This window comes from Bos indicus, chromosome 6 (assembly GCF_029378745.1).
Source record: "Bos indicus isolate NIAB-ARS_2022 breed Sahiwal x Tharparkar chromosome 6, NIAB-ARS_B.indTharparkar_mat_pri_1.0, whole genome shotgun sequence".
NCBI classification, from domain to species: Eukaryota; Metazoa; Chordata; class Mammalia; order Artiodactyla; family Bovidae; genus Bos; species Bos indicus.
The window spans coordinates 71,672,596-71,689,516 of record NC_091765.1 but is presented as its reverse complement, the minus strand read 5'-3'; the positions used below and the strand labels follow the sequence as shown (position 1 = coordinate 71,689,516).

The window sequence follows — 16,921 nt, the reverse complement described above, 5'->3', positions numbered from 1 at the left end:
CTCTTGGTGTCAGAATCGAAAAATTATCACCAAGATCTATGTCATTGCCCATGTTCTCTTTTAGGAGTTCTGTGGTTTCAGGTCTTATATTTATATCTCTAATCTTTTTTGAGTTATTTTTGTGTATGATGTAAGATAGTGGTCAAATCTCATTTTTATGTGTGTTGCTGTCCAGTTTGCCCAACACTGTTCATTCCCATTGTGTGTTCTTTGCCTCCTTTGTCATAGATTAAGTGACCATGTAAGTATGGGTTTATTTTTGGTCTGTCCATGCTTTCCATTGATCTCTGTGTTTTTTTTTCCTTTGTGTTTGTGTTCCTATCGGTTACACAATGTTTTAATGACTATAGCCTTATAATACAGTTTAATATCAGGAAACATGTGGCCTCCAATTTTGTTCTTCTTTCTCAAGATTGCTTTGACTACTTGGATTTCTTTGTGATTCCTTACAAGTTTTAGGATTATTTGTTCTATTTCTGTGAAAAATTCCATTGGAATTTTGATGAGGATTGTATTGAATCTGTAGATTGATTGGGGGTAATATGAATATTTCCAATCCATGAGCACAGAGTATCTTTCCATTTGTTTGTTTCTTTTTCACTTTTTTTCATTAATGTCTTATAGTTTTCAAATGTTTTTTACCCCTGGGTAGTTTATTCTTTCTGATGCAATTACAAATGGGATTGTTTTCTTTGTTTCTCTTTCTGATTCATAGTGTATAGAAACAAAACTTAGTTCATTCTTAGTTATAGAAACATAACTGACTTTTGTGTATTGATTTTTTAGCTTACAACTTTAATGAATTCTTTTATTAGTTCTAACCATTTTTTGGATAGAGTCTTTAGGGTTCTCTAAATATAATACCATGTCATAGTGACATGCTTTACTTCTTTCTTTCCTATTTAGATGCCTTTTATTTATTTATTTTTTCTTGCTCTGGCTAGGACTTCCAATATTATGTTGAATTAAAGTTTGGTGAGAGTGGGCATCCTTGCCTTGGTCCTCATCTTGAGGAAAGACTTTCAGCTTTTCACTGTTGAATATGAAATTAGCTGTGGTCCTAAGGCAATGGCACCCCACTCCAGAACTCTTGCCTGGAAAATCCCATGGACGGAGGAGCCTGGTGGGCTGCAGTCCATGAGGTCGCTAAGAGTCGGACACTACTGAGCGACTTCACTTTCACTTTTCACTTTCATGCGTTGGAGAAGGAAATGGCAACCCACTCCAGTGTTCTTGCCTGGAGAATCCCAGGGATGGGGGAACCTGTTGGGCTGCCGTCTGTGGGGTCGCACAGAGTTGGACACGACTGAAGTGACTTAGCAGTAGCAGTGTCATATCAGGCCTTTATTATGTTGAGATTTGTTCCCTCTATACTCACTTTGTTGAGTTTTTCTAATTTGTGAAACAAGGTTAGCAAAAAAAATTGATGATAAAAGCCAGAAACTGGCAAAGAGAAGACAAATTAAAAAATATACAAAGTCTTCCCCCAATATTGATAAGACCTAGTATATTGCCATTGGTTTCATTTTCAGAGTTTGTTTAAAATGGAGCAAGAACTCACAAGTACATATGAAGCAATTTGAGTGCAGAAATCTTTATTATTCCTCTGACATTTATATTTTTCTGGCTTACAATGAGCTACACAACAATTTTTTTCTAAGTGATTCACGTTCATCATGTTTCTCCAAAGCATGCATTTGATATTCTTCAGAACTGCAGTGACTTTTGCTGTCACACTTTTATTTATTTGTTAAGTATAATAAAATACGCAGTGTGCATAAACAAACATAGAGGAGGAAAGTGGATAAAGTCCAGCATGCAGTATGTCCTGGTATGAGCCACTCACTTAAGAGAGCTTCAACTTCAACTGTACCTGTGATGGTTTGCAGGAGTTGAGAATACGAATGGGAGTAAGATGCTTTTATGATATAGTACAAGAGACGAACTAAACATTTCATGTGTATATCTATCTATATATATGGATGTATGTATTGAAAGGACATGTAAGGTGTAATACAAGAGAAAGTGAAGTGAAAGTGAAGTCGCTCAGTCGTGTCTGACTCTTTGTGACCCCATGGACTATAGCCTATGAGGGTCCTCCGTCCATGGGATTCTCCAGGCAAGAATACTGGAGTGGGTTGCCATTTCCTTCTCCAGGGGATCTTCCCAACCCAGGGATCGAACCCAGGTCTCCCGCATTACGGGCGGATGCTTTACCATCTAAGCCACCAGGGAAGATCTCAAGAGAAGAATGTACTAATTTTGTCTGTTAGACAAAGACCTTTTCTCTGATTAACATGGTTCACAGTAATATTTTTCCTCTACTGTATTGTTTCAAATATGCTCCATATGAATGATGAGAAAATGTATACAAAGATGAAGGAGAAATACACTTGTATCAAATTTAGCATTTGTTTTTTTTTAAAGAATGCCCAGTGAATGTGTCTAGAATGAGAAAAGGGTCTAGGATATAGTTACAAGGAATATCTACATTTGAGGTATTGGTATAAGGAGTAAGTCAAAGGAGTAAAAAGGAAATTCATAGAAAAAATTATCACAGCAATCAAAAAAGGAGAGCCATTTAAGAAGGGAAGTGAACGACATAGAGATTTTTAAAATCTTTTTTCATCTGGGCTGTGACCAGGAAAGAGTAGTTATTAGAGGGAGAGAGAATGAGAAAGGACTTTTTAAAAAAATTTTATTATTTTGAATATGTTTATGTAGAGTAGAGAAGGATAGCTTAAGAAAATAGGATAACAAATAAAGAATGGTCCCATAGGAAATGGAAGGAGTGTGGGATAAAGCTGAGAATTAGCTTTGAAATAATTTAATAAAGCTGTGATTGAGTGATAGAGAAAAGTGACTAATTAAAACATGAGTGTAATGAGAGTTAAGGGATAGAGCTGGAAGAATTTGCGATTTTGGTTACATTTCTGATCAATTTTAAATTTCCAATGAACAGTTCTGGGTGTTGGGGAATATGATATAGCATGTCAAAGAAAAGGGTGGATGAAGTTTGAGTAAAAGGAATTCAAGGAAGTTTGAGATAGCTTCTGGTGTGGAAATAACCTATGACCAAGAGTTGGGTCCCCTTGTTTAAATTTAGAACTGCTAAAGATCCCCTAGAAATGTCCTGTTTTTTTTTTTTTTTTCCTTTCTTTCTCCTCCCCTCCCCCTCAGTGTCCTATAAACTAGGAACTTACTGGTTCCTCAATTACATTGTACTTGATTACACTGCTGCCAAGTCAAATGTGGTTAGCCTTAGTTAGGCTGCAAATTCCCATGGTAGCAAGCTTCATTCCCAGGCTATAACAGTTTTTGTAATGAAAATCAGAGACTCTATAGTTTATCACTACTAAAGGTAAAAATAGAGGATTACAATTGATGCAATCTTATATTGAAAGAAAATCTAAAGATATATTTTGTCATGGAAATGTTTTACTTATTTTATTCGATTGAAATAAGTAGCCTGTTTTTTTAAAGATGTTGTGTGTATTGTTTCTCTTTTTAGCATCCCATTGTGTTTGTTGGTTAACCAGCATCTTAGTCTCCTAGCAAGAAAGTTTCCTGAAACTAAATTTGTTAAAGCCATCGCGAATAGCTGTATTGAACACTACCATGACAATTGTTTACCAACCATTTTTGTTTATAAAAATGGTCAGATAGAAGGCAAGTTCATTGGAATTATAGAATGTGGAGGGATAAATCTCAAGCTCGAAGGTAATGATATTACTTTTAAAATTTGCCTGTTAAGAAAATTTACCTAACTTAACAAATATCATGAAAATTTATTTTCATAAAACATTAGGCTTTTCCCTTGTTTCTAGTTTCTTCTTATATGCCTTCAGATTAATTTTCCTACAATAATACTATCATAACACCCACTTGCTTAAATCCTTAATGATTCTTTGTTTCAAACACATTAAAAATTCAGAATCATATGCTTAAAAATTTCAGCCCATCTATCCAGTTGTATTCCTCAATGTTTTCTGCAGTTTCTGCTGCAACCAAGCTGGTATTCAACCACTATCTCAAACACACTTAACTCATTTGTGCCTTTATATTGGGTTGGCCAAAAAATTTGTTTGGGTTTTTCCATAAAATATTACAAAAATCTGGACGAACTTTTTGGCCAACCCAATACCTTGTTTCATACTCTGTCTCTGTACCCTAAATACCCTACCCTGCTTTAGTCTTCGTTCCAAACCCTATTCCTTCTTAGGTTTCCATTTGATCCATTATGTGATGCTGGACCAATTAATAATCTGTTTTCATGTTCTCTACTGAATTTCTATAGCATATATTCTATACACAACTTATTTTCCATTTATCTACATATTCTCAGATTTTGTTGGTTAACCCATTCCCTTTGAGTTTTGTCTCCCTAACAGGTGCAAGGACTATGCCTTCTACTGTTTTCTTTTTCATAGTACATAGCAAAGGGCTTTATAGTTTTACGTTCTCCAACATGTTTAGATGCTTCCCTGGTGGCTCAGACGGTAAAGCGTCTGCCTGTAGTAACGGAGACCCGGGTTCGATCCCTGGGTTGGGAAGATCCCCTGGAGAAGGAAATGGCAACCCACTCCAGCACTCTTACCTGGAAAATTCCATGGACTGAGGAGCCTGGTTGGCTACAAACCATGGGGTCACAGTAATGTTTACTTCCAAACTTAGTTCTAAGACCCAACTCTTCAGTTAGTCATTTCTTGGAGTTGATATAATTCTGTATGATTAAAATCTTTTCTCCTACCATTGTATTAAAGCCACTGTGAATGGCTATTTTTAACAGTCTTTCTTTCACTCTATCATTCCCCTAAAACTGTTTTTGGCCTTAGTAAGACTTCCAGAATTATAATTGTTTCAGAGTTTTCCTTCCCTCTCTATTTTACCATCTTACTTTTCAGCCTGTGCCTTATCCTCTTTTTTTTTGTTAAGGGCTTAAATTTATTTAGTATATTTTTCTAAATTTTTATTGCAAAATATTCGCTTTATAATATTGTACTGGTTTCTGCCACTCATCAACATGAATCAGTCACAGGTACACATATGTCTCCTCCCTCTTGAACCTTCCTCCCATCTCCCACCCCATCCCACCCCTCTCAGCTTTCACAGAGCACTGGGTTGAGCTCCCTGCGTCATATCATAATGTGCATGTTTCCATGCCTCTCTCTGAAGTCACCTCCCACACACACACAGTGTCCACATGTCTGTTCTATCTGTGTCTCCACTGCTGCCCTGCAAACAGGTTCATCAGTACCATCTCACTACATTCCATACACACGCATGAATATACAGGCTTTGTGTCTCTCTTCCTGACTTGCTTCACTCTGTACAGTAGGCTCTAGGTTCATCCACCTCATTAGGACTGACTCAAATGCATTCTTTTTTAAAGCTGAGTAACATTCCATTGTATATATGTACCACAATTTCTGTATCCATTCATCTGTCAATGGACATCTAGGCTGCTTCCATGTCCTAGCTATTGTAAAAAGTGTTGCAGCAAACATTGGTGTACATGTGTCTGTCTCAGTTATGGTTTTCACAAGATATATACCCAGCAGTGGGATTTCCGGGTCATATGGTAGTTCTGTTTCTGTTCCTAGTTTTTTAAGGTTTCTCCATACTGTTCTCCATCAGTTCAGTTCAGTCAGTCAGTTCAGTCACTCAGTTGTATCCAACTCTTTGCGATCCCATGAATCGCAGCACGCCAGGCCACCCTGTCCATCGCCAACTCCCGGAGTTCACTCAGACTCACCATCTGTTAGTGATGCCATCCAGCCATCTCATCCTCTGTCGTCCCCTTCTCCTCCTGCCCCCAATCCCTCCTAGCATCAGAGTCTTTTCCAATGAGTCAACTCTTCGCATGAGGTGGCCAAAGTACTGGAGTTTCAGCTTTAGCATCGTTTCTTCCAAAGAAATCCCAGAGCTGATCTCCTTGCAGTCCAAGGGACTCTTAAGAGTCTTCTCCAACACCACAGTTCAAAAGCATCAATTCTTCGGTGCTCAGCCTTCTTCACAGTCCAACTCTCACGTCCATACATGACCACTGGAAAAACCATAGCTTTGACTAGACGGACCTTTGTTGACAAAGTAATGTCTCTGCTTTTGAATATACTATCTAGGTTGGCATAACTTTCCTTCCAAGGAGTAAGCGTCTTTTAATTTCATGGCTGCAGTCACCATCTGCAGTGATATTGGAGCCCCAAAAAATAAAGTCTGACACTGTTTCCACTGTTTCCACATCTATTTCCCATGAAGTGATGGGACTGGATGCCATGATCTTAGTTTTCTGAATGTTGAGCTTTAAGCCAACTTTTTCACTCTCCACTTTCACTTTCATCAAAAGGCTTTTGAGTTCCTCTTCACTTTCTGCCAAAAGGGTGGTGTCATCTGCATATCTGAGGTTATTGATATTTCTCCCGGCAATCTTGATTCCAGTTTGTGTTTCTTCCAGCCCAGCGTTTCTCATAATGTACTCTGCATATAAGTTAAATAAGCAGGGTGACAATATGCAGCCTTTGACGTACTCCTTTTCCTATTTGGGACCAGTCTGTTGTTCCATGGTGGTTGAATCAATTTCATTTCCACCAACAGTGCAAGAGGGTTCCCTTTTCAATACATCCTCTTCAGCATTTATTGTTTGTAGATTTTTTTAATGATGGCCATTATGACTGGTGTGAGGTGATAACTCATTGTGGTTTTGATTTGCATTTTTCTTATAATGAGCATTGTTGAGCATCTATGCATATATTTGTTGGCCATCTGTTGTGCCTTATCCTCTTAATTTAAAAAATATATAAGTATACAAACAATAATATAGAAAATATTCACGTAATCATTACCCAAAATAACAAATGTGAACATTTGTTCATGTTTCCTTCAGCTATTTGTTTATTATTGAAATAATCAGTACAGATGTTGAAGTTGCCTATATTTCCATTCCTAGTTCTATTCCCCTCCCTGCCTCACTAAGCAGTCACTATCATGAGTAGTGTGTTATCCGGACTCTACTTTTTAAAATTGTAATACCTGAAAAAAAATTTAAATTATTTAAAAATACACATAACATGAAATTCATCATTTGAATGATTAAAAACTTAGAATACAGTATTATTAGTTATTGTTACCCTGCAATAAATTATATATCCAGAACTTAATTATGAATAAATAAGTTATATTATTTAATCATTTTAAAGTACATGGTTAGTGAAAGGCTCTCAGTTGTGTCCAACTCTTTGCAACCCCATATACAGTCCATGGAATTCTCCAGGCCAGAATACTGGAATGGGTAGCCTTTCCCTTCTTCAGGGGATCTTCCCTACCCAGAGATCGAACCCAGGTCTCACACATTGTAGGCGGATTCCTTACCAGCTGAGCCACCAGGGAAGCCCAAGAATACTGGAGTGGGTAGCCTATCTCTTCTCCAGTGGATCTTCCTGACCCAGGAATTGAACCAGGGTCTCCTGCATTGCAGGTGGATTCTTTATCAACTGAGCTATCAGGGAAGCCCAAAGTATATGGTTAAGTGATATTAAGTATATTTTCACTGTTGTGCCATCATCACCATTATCCATCTCAAGAACTCTTTGCATTTTGCAAAGAGTTGGAACTCTATATCCTTAAAAAGTAACTCTTTATTCTCTGCTCTCTCTAGCCCCTGGCAACCACCATTTTACTTTCTAATTCTGAATTTGACTACTCTCAAAGTACATCATATAAATGAATTAGGCAGTTTTGTCCTTTTGTGACTGGCTTATTTTACTTGGCACAACATCCTCAAGATTAATCTGTATTGTAGTACGTGTCAGCATTTGCTTCCTTTTTAAAACTTTAAGTCTGAATAATATTCCACTGTATTTTTTATAGTACATTTTAGTGTAGTGCTAGTCACTCAGTCATTCTGACTCTTTGCAATCCCATGAACTGTAACTTGCTAGGCTCCTCTGTCCATGGGATTCTCCAGGCAAGAATACTGGAGTGGGTTGCCATTCCCTTCTCCAGAGGATCTTCCCAACCCAGGGATCGAACCTGGGTCTTCTGCGTTGCAGGCAGATTCTTTACCCTTTGAGCTACAGGGCAGACCCATTAATCTGTTGATGGACATATTTGTTGCTTCTACCTTGTGGCTATGGTCAATAATGCTGCTGAGAACATGGATATGCATAATCTATTCTGGTCCCCCTTTTTAGTGCCTTTGAGTGTATAGTCAGAAGTAGAATTGCTGGATCATATAACAGTTCACAGAAGAACTGTACAAAAAAGATCTTCACGACCTAGATAATCATGATGGTGTAACACTGACCTAGAGCCAGACATCCTGGAATGTGAAGTCAAGTGGGCCTTAGAAAGCATCACTACGAACAAAGCTAGTGGAGGTGATAGAATTCCAGTTGAGTTATTCCAAATCCTGAAAGATGTTGCTGTGAAAGTGCTGCACTCAATATGCCAGCAAATTTGGAAAACTCAGCAGTGGCCACAGGACTGGAAAAGGTCAGTTTTCATTCCAATCCCAAAGAAAGGCAATGCCAAAGAATGCTCAAACTACCGCACAATTGCACTCATCTCACACGCTAGTAAAGTAATGCTCAAAATTCTCCAAGCCAGGCTTCAGCAATACCTGAACCGTGAACTTCCTGATATTCAAGCTGGTTTTAGAAAAGGCAGAGGAACCAGAGATCAAATTGCCAACATCCGCTGGATCATCAAAAAAGCAAGAGAGTTCCAGGAAAACATCTATTTCTGCTATATTGACTATGCCGAAGCCTTTGACTGTGTGGATCACAATAAACTGTGGAAAATGCTGAAAGAGATGGGAATACCAGACCACCTGATCTGCCTCTTGAGAAACCTGTATGCAGGTCAGGAAGCAACAGTTAGAACTGGACATGGAACAACAGACTGGTTCCAAATAGGAAAAGGAGTACGTCAAGGCTGTATATTGTCACCCTGTTTATTTAACTTATATGCAGAGTACATTATGAGAAACACTGGACTGGAAGAAACACAAGCTGGAATCAAGATTGCCGGGAGAAATATGAATAACCTCAGATATGCAGATGACACCACCCTTATGGCAGAAAGTGAAGAAGAACTCAAAAGCCTCTTGATGAAAGTCAAAGTGGAGAGTGAAAAAGTTGGCTTAAAGCTCAACATTCAGAAAACGAAGATCATGGCATCGTGTCCCATCACTTCATGGGAAATAGATGAGGAAACAGTGGAAACAGTGTCAGACTTTATTTTTCTGGGCTCTAAAATCACTGCAGACAGTGATTGCAGCCATGAAATTAAAAGACGTTTACTCCTTGGAAGGAAAGTTATGACCAACCTAGATAGCATATTCAAAAGCAGAGACATTACTTTGCCAACAAAGGTCCGTCTAGTCAAGGCTATGGTTTTTCCTGTGGTCATGTATGGATATGAGAGTTGGACTGTGAAGAAGGCTGAGCGCCGAAGAATTGATGCTTTTGAACTGTGGTGTTGGAGAAGCCTCTTGAGAGTCCCTTGGACTGCAAGGAGATCCAACCAGTCCATTCTGAAGGAGATCAGCCCTGGGATTTCTTTGGAAGGAATGATGCTAAAGCTGAAACTCCAGTACTTTGGCCACCTCATGCGAAGAGTTGACTCATTGGAAAAGACTCTGATGCTGGGAGGGATTGTGGGCAGGAGGAGAAGGGGATGACAGAGGATGAGATGGCTGGATGGCATCACTGACTCGATGGACGTGAGTCTGAGTGAACTCCGGGAGTTGGTGATGGAGAGGGAGGCCTGGCGTGCTGCGATTCATGGGGTCGCAAAGAGTCGGACACGACTGAGCGACTGATCTGATCTGATCTGATAACAGTTCTACTTTAATTTTTGAGCAACAGCATACTGTTTCCCCAGGGGCTGCACATCTAGCACTCCCACCAACAATGCAGAGAAGTTCTAATTTTTCTACATCCTTAGCAACACCTGTTCGTTCCCTTTTTTTCTTAAATAGTAATTACTATTTAAGAAAAAAATGTATCTTAATGTATGTGAGGTGTCTTCCCCCCACTGACTTTTGATATCTCCTATGTCATTTTCAGGATTAAAAAAAAGATGCTTCAATCTGTTTCTGAAGTTTCTACTATGTTCCAGTGGTCTGTTCTGTCTATCCCTGAATCAGTACAGTACTATGTTAATGACTCTACCTTCCTAACAATTTAGCTGTCTCTAGTAGGGCAAGTCTTTTCAAAATGTAATATAAATGTTGGAATTAGTCTGAAAAATCCTGTTGGTTATTTATTAGAATCACATTTAAAGATTAATTGTTGAAGACTTGATATCCTAATAATAGTGAATATTCCTGTCCATGAATAAGATATAGTTTGTCATTAATTTTGATCTTCTTTTTTTTGGTAACTTTCTTCATAAATATAATGTATTTACCATTGGCCCTTGAACAGCACAAGAGTTATGAGTATTGACCCCCACGAAGTGAAAAATCCACACATAATTTTAGAGTTGGCTCTCTGTACTTGCAATTCTGCATCTGTGGATTCAAACAACTATGGATTGTGTAGACCTATAATATGCATTTATTGAAAAAATCCACATACCTGCAAACCTCTGCAGTTCAAACCTGTTTGAACTGTTCAAGGGCCAATTGTATTATATTTTGTAATTTTCCTCTTAAGTTTATTTTGTAATTTTCCTCACAAATGTTCTGTTCATTTACACAGTGCTTAGGAATAAATTTTAACAAAATAAGCAGTTTGCAGGATTGGGAGGTTTTTGTTATCAGTTCAGTTTTTTCAGTTTTGCTCTTAAATATGTTCACATAATTCACACTTTTTTGTTGCGGTTTTCCCACTAAAATTTTCAAATGTATTGGCATACTTTTTTCTCATAGTAGTCTCATGGCTTTAAAACCTTTATCTTGGTTTTGCCCCCATATAATTCTTTATGTTGTTTAGTTTGTTTCTTGTTCTTGTGATCTTTTTTGCCTAAGGTGTGTCTATTAGTCTCTTCAAAGAACCAACTTGTGATTTTGTTAAGTCACCTCTCTTGCTTTTGCTTTTCAGCCTTTGCTAAAGTCTCTTCTTCATTATATCCCTCTTTCTGCTTTCCTTTGATTTACATTAATTTTTTTTCTAGCTCTTTGATTTGTACTTTCAAAGCACTATTTTCAGTCATTTAAAAATAAATGTTAGCCATAATTTCTCTCTTTACGTATAACTCTGCTATATCCAATGTTTTTTGACATAGTACTTTCATTGTAATTTAGTTCTAAATATATCATCGTTTCCACATTAATTTTATTGGAGTCAACTTCTGTTTCATATAGATGTTCCAAGATTTTATCTGATTTATTGATGGGTTATTTTTTGCAGAACTTGAATGGAAGCTAGCAGAAGTTGGAGCAATACAGACTGATTTGGAAGAAAACCCCAAAAAAGCCATTGTAGATGTGATGGTATCTTCAATTAGAAACACTTCTATTTATGGTGACTCTGATAGCTCAAACAGTGACAGTGAAGATACCAAATAGAAATATTTAATAAACAGCTTTAAAGTGTTTATATATGGAGTGTTTTTGTCATTGCCTTTATAATCAGAGATCAGAATATTTATAAATAAATTTATTTTCATTTTCATATTAGAATTATAGCTTATATGTAATTACAAAAACTTCCAGATATTTCAGAATATTTATTGCCTCCAACAAAACTAGAATTTGTCATGAACCCTTAATATTTTTCTGTACTTTATCCTTTTTCTGCTCCTTTTTGGACAATAACAAATATATTACAAGTCCTCTGTGTTACCTAATCACTTCCAAAAAGGCATGTGAATAAAAATGATGAAAAAGAATGATGGAATTTAATTTACTTTAATAAATATTAAAGTCTATTATTTAGAGGCTTTGAGTGAAAATACTTAAATTTATGACCATATGCTTTTTCTATGAAGTCTCTTACCTATTAAAAAAATTAAGCACTCAATGGAAAAATGCAATTTAAAGATTCTAAAAAGTACTAGGAAACATCTCTACTCGTTATAATTTTTAATAGTTCTATTATTTTTAGAAAGTATTAGCTTACTAAGTAGACAGGTGATTGAATCATTAGACCTGTATAACATGTAAGTTTCTAAATCATGAGAAGTGAGAAAAGTATATTGTGAGGCTTACATATCTTTTGATAGTAATCTCAGAAGAATTCATCATGAGAAAATAACACTACAGAACCTGCAGCATGTTTTAATCTTGGATTAATAACTGACACCACTTTTAGAGAAAATGGTGTTAAATACAGCATGTAATTGTTTAACAACACATTCTAGTCTTCTAGTTTGTTTGTACTGGTGACCCATCATTGTGATTTTGGGTATTCACTGATGTGTTTGAGAGAATCCAGACTAAGTTTAAGTGATTAGATTACAAAAATAAATTGGTGAAAACTGAGGCAATTTAGGACTTCCCAGGTGGTGCTAGTGGTAAAGAGTGCAGGAGACATGAGAGACAATCCCTGGGTTAGGAAAATCCCCTGGAGAAGGGAATGGCAACCCACTCCAGTATTCTTGCCTGGAGAATTCCATGGACAGAGGAGCCTGGTGGGTACAGCCCATAGGGTTGCACAGAGTCGGACGTGACTGAAGCGACTTAGCATGCACGAGGCAATTTAACATGAAGTCAGAAAAGGGTATTTGGTGTTCTTAGGGGTAGATAGGGATCATAGAGGCAGCAGAGAATGATGAAGTGGAGGGAAAGTTAAATACAGATTGAGTTGTTGTTGTTCAGTCGCCCAGTTGTTTACGATCTCATGGACTGCAGCACACCAGGCCTCCTTGTCCCTCACCATCTCCTAAAGTTTGCCCAAGTTCATGTCCATTGCATCAGTGATGCCATCTGGCCATCTCATCCTCTGGCACCCTCTTCTTCTCCTGCCCTCAGTCTTTCCTGGCATCAGGGACTTTTCCAGTAGATCAACTGTTTGCATCAGGTGACCAAAATACTGGAGCTTCAGCTTCAGCATCAGTCCTCCTTCCAATGAGTATTCAGGGTTGATTTCCCTTAAGATTGACTGGTTTGATCTCCTTGCTGTCCAAGGGACTTTCAGGAGTCTTCTCTAGCACCACTGTTCGAAGGCATCGATTCATTAGTGTTCTGCCTTCTTCACGGTCCAGCTCTCACAGCTGAACGTGATTGCTGGGAAGACCGTAGCCTTGACTATACGAATCTTGTCAGCTTACTCTGCTTTTCAGCACACACTGAGTTGCTGCTGCTGCTGCTAAGTCACTTCAGTCGTGTCCAACTCTGTGCGACCCCATAGACAGCAGCCCACCAGGTTCCCCTGTCCCTGGGATTCTCAAGGCAAGCACACTGAGTTAGGTGGTAATAATTTATTTTATCAGATAAGGTAAAATCAAATGATCTAACTTTGTAAAGAATTAGGAAGACCCTCTTCTGAGATAGCAAAGAAAGGCTTTTGAAAATATACACATTTGGATGAAGGGAGGAAACGTTGAGAAGCAAAGTTGGGAGTTGCACACAATGGTCTTTATTATAGCGTTAGCACACATATCAGAGAAATAATTACCTATAAGGTCCAACTTCTAAGAGTCTTTAACAAAATGGATGGAAAGATTCCTATTGACAATAAAACAGCTGTGGAAATTAAAGGAAAAACCATATTAATCATAAAGTTAAAATGTAACTTTAATGCCATCTAATGCATATAAGTATAGACATTATTTCCCTGACTTCCCTGGTGGCTCAGGTGGTAAAGAATCTGCCTGCAATGTGGGAGACCCAGGTTCAATTCCTGGGTCTGAAAGATCCCCTGGAGAAGGGAATGGCAATCCATTCCAGTGTTCTGGCCTGAAGAGTCCCACAGACAGAGGAGCCTGGTGGGCTACAGTCCATGGGGTCGCAAAGAGTCAGACCCAGCTAAGCAACTAGCATTCATTATTTCCCTTCCAATTGAAACCGAATGCAAAAGGTTCCCCCAAATGCAATTTTTTTTTTAGTAAATCCATCATATTTACCTGTTTTCTTTTTTGAGTTAAAATTAGCAGAGGAAGTAGTAATAGTATTTAAGATGTTTGAATAAAAAGATTCATACTTCTTTTTTTTAACTCAAATCCACCAGGTGGCAGTAGTTTCTATACATAAGCACAGTTCATGAAAACTTAAACATTTGTAAAATTCATAAAATTATAGCATAATAGAGGTGGCTGGTTTTGATTCCAGCCTCAGCCTTTTTCAAATAATGCACACAAACACACGCTTCTAGCAAGTACTCATGCTTGCCAGTGTAGATCAGTACTAGTTCATATCCTACTTGATTTATACATTCTTATTTAAGTGGGGTATAAGTATTTGTTAGAATGTGGGGAAATTATTTAATAATGTGTTTCACATTTTATTGAATGAATTTTTGTGATTTTTTTGGGAAATTTTAAATATTCAAATGTTTTTGATCTACAAAAATGTGTATTTCATATAACCTTCCTAATATTTTTCTCTGTTCTTTTCTGCCAACCATTGAAACTCCCTCTCCTGCTGTATAGTGCCTATTTTGTCAAAGTGTGATCCTAGAATCAGCAGCATCCCCAGGGAGCTTGTTAGAAATGCAGTCTCTGGCCTCATCCCAGCCTAGTTGAACTGCAATTTTTGTTTTAATGAAATCCTTAGGTGATTAAGCAGCACTGGTAGCAAGTCCCCTAAAGACATCTTGAGCATATTCTTTAACTCTTCTTTCACACTTTTGGTTATTAAAAGTCTGTCTAGTTTCAAGCTTCAATATCAGTTCCCAGGCAAATGTTCTATGGCTGACCTTGTGATTCAGGAACTCAAGAGGGAAGGTGGAGTTGTTTTTAGCCAATTATTTCCCTCTCTTTTCAAGACCCATCTTCTGTGGTGTTGGGGACTGGAAGGGAGACTAGGGAAGAAAGACATACATTTCTCTTAACTAGGTAAGTACTATCCATATTGCATTAAAGTGTTCGCTCTTTAATGGGCACATTGAGTTCTCCTAGAAACTCAGAGGCAGCCACTCCACTGCACAGTTCCTTGATATGAGATCAGCCTGCGGCTCTCTCTCTCTCTTGATCTCTCTCAGTTCCCACTCCTTGAAGTATATCCTGCCTCTTGTTGCTAGAATTTCTTTTCCCAGTAGGTGTCAAAATGGTTCAAACCTGGACAGTACTTTCTATCAGCATGGATGGACTCTGTAGAAACTTCATGGCCATGCCAAACTGTAGGAGTACACTTTAGCCCACTTCCTCCAACTGTTTCTCCCCAAGTCTCTATCTTCCTGTTCACACAGGTAGATGCAGGGCGGATCAACAAATCTGAAAGGGAAGAGATACCAGTCTCTCCTTAGTCATTCCAGTTTCTCTAGCCGATTCTGTTGGAGCCTTGTTCACTTAACTCGGAGTGAGCTGTGCTTAGTTGCTCAGTTGTGTCTGACTCTCTCTCACCCCATGGACGCCAGGCTCTTCCATGGAATTCTCCAGACAAGAATACTGGAGTGGGTTGCCATGCCCTCCTCCAGGGATAGCACCCAGGTCTCCCGCATCGTAAGCAGATTCTTTCTGTCTGAGCCACCAAGGAAGCCCAACTTGGAGTCGGGTGGGGGAATAAAAAGCAAAGGAAAAGCCATCAGATCAGATCAGTTGCTCAGTTGTGTCCGACTCTTTGTGACCCCATGAATCACAGCACGCCAGGCCTCCCTGTCCATCACCAACTCCCGGAGTTCACTCAGACTCACGTCCATCGAGTCAGTGATGCCATCCAGCCATCTCATCCTCTGTCGTCCCCTTCTCCTCTTGCCCCCAATCCCTCCCAGCATCAGAGTCTTTTCCAATGAGTCAACTCTTTGCATGAGGTGGCCAAAGTACTGGAGTTTCAGCTTTAGCATCATTCCTTCCAAAGAAATCCCAGGGCTGATCTCCTTCAGAATGGACTGGTTGGATCTCTTTGCAGTCCAAGGGACTCTCAAGAGGCTTCTCCAACACCACAGTTCAAAAGCATCAATTCTTCGGCGCTCAGCCTTCTTCACAGTCCAACTCTCATATCCATACATGACCACAGGAAAAACCATAGCCTTGACTAGACGGACCTTTGTTGGCCAAGTAATGTCTCTGCTTTTGAATATACTATCTAGGTTGGTCATAACTTTCCTTCCAAGGAGTAAGCGTCTTTGAATTTCATGGCTGCAGTCACCATCTGCAGTGATTTTGGAGCCCCCCAAAATAAAGTCTGACACTGTTTACACTGTTTCCTCATCTATTTCCCATGAAGTGATGGGACAGGATGAAATGATCTTCATTTTCTAAATGTTGAGCTTTAAGCCAACTTTTTCACTCTCCACTTTGACTTTCATCAAGAGGCTTTTGAGTTCCTCTTCACTTTCTGCCATAAGGGTGGTGTCATCTGCATATCTGAGGTTATTGATATTTCTCCTGGCAATCTTGATTCCAGCTTGTGTTTCTTCCAGTCCAGTGTTTCTCATGATGTACTCTGCATATAAGTTAAATAAACAGGGTGACAATATACAGCCTTGACGTACTCCTTTTCCTGTTTGGAATCAGTTGTTGTTCCATGTCCATGTTCTAACTGTTGTTTCCTGACCTGCATACAAACTTCTCAAGAGGCAGATCAGGTGGTCTGGTATTCCCATCTCTTTCAGAATTGTCCACAGTTTATTGTGATCCACACAGTCAAAGGCTTCGGCATAGTCAATATAGCAGAAATAGATGTTTTCCTGGAACTCTCTTGCTTTTTCGATGATCCAGCGGATGTTGGCAATTTGATCTCTGGTTCCTCTGCCTTTTCTAAAACCAGCTTGAATATCAGGAAGTTCACGGTTCAGGTATTGCTGAAGCCTGGCTTGGAGAATTTTGAGCATTACTTTACTAGCGTGTGAGATGAGTGCAATTGTGCGGTAGTTTG

At 38.7% G+C, this 16,921-nt stretch overlaps 1 protein-coding gene across 1 annotated transcript in view; it reads left to right on the top strand.

The window, feature by feature from the left end:
* The window catches only part of PDCL2 (phosducin like 2), a 34,877-nt gene extending 23,042 nt beyond the window's left edge, over window positions 1-11,835 (top strand). The window contains exons 5-6 of the mRNA XM_019962779.2: window positions 3,512-3,720; window positions 11,355-11,835. Coding sequence (XP_019818338.1) covers window positions 3,512-3,720; window positions 11,355-11,512 — 367 coding nt within the window. The 3' untranslated portion in view covers window positions 11,513-11,835. The remainder of the gene's footprint in view (window positions 1-3,511; window positions 3,721-11,354) is intronic.
* The last annotated feature ends 5,086 nt before the right edge of the window (window positions 11,836-16,921 follow it).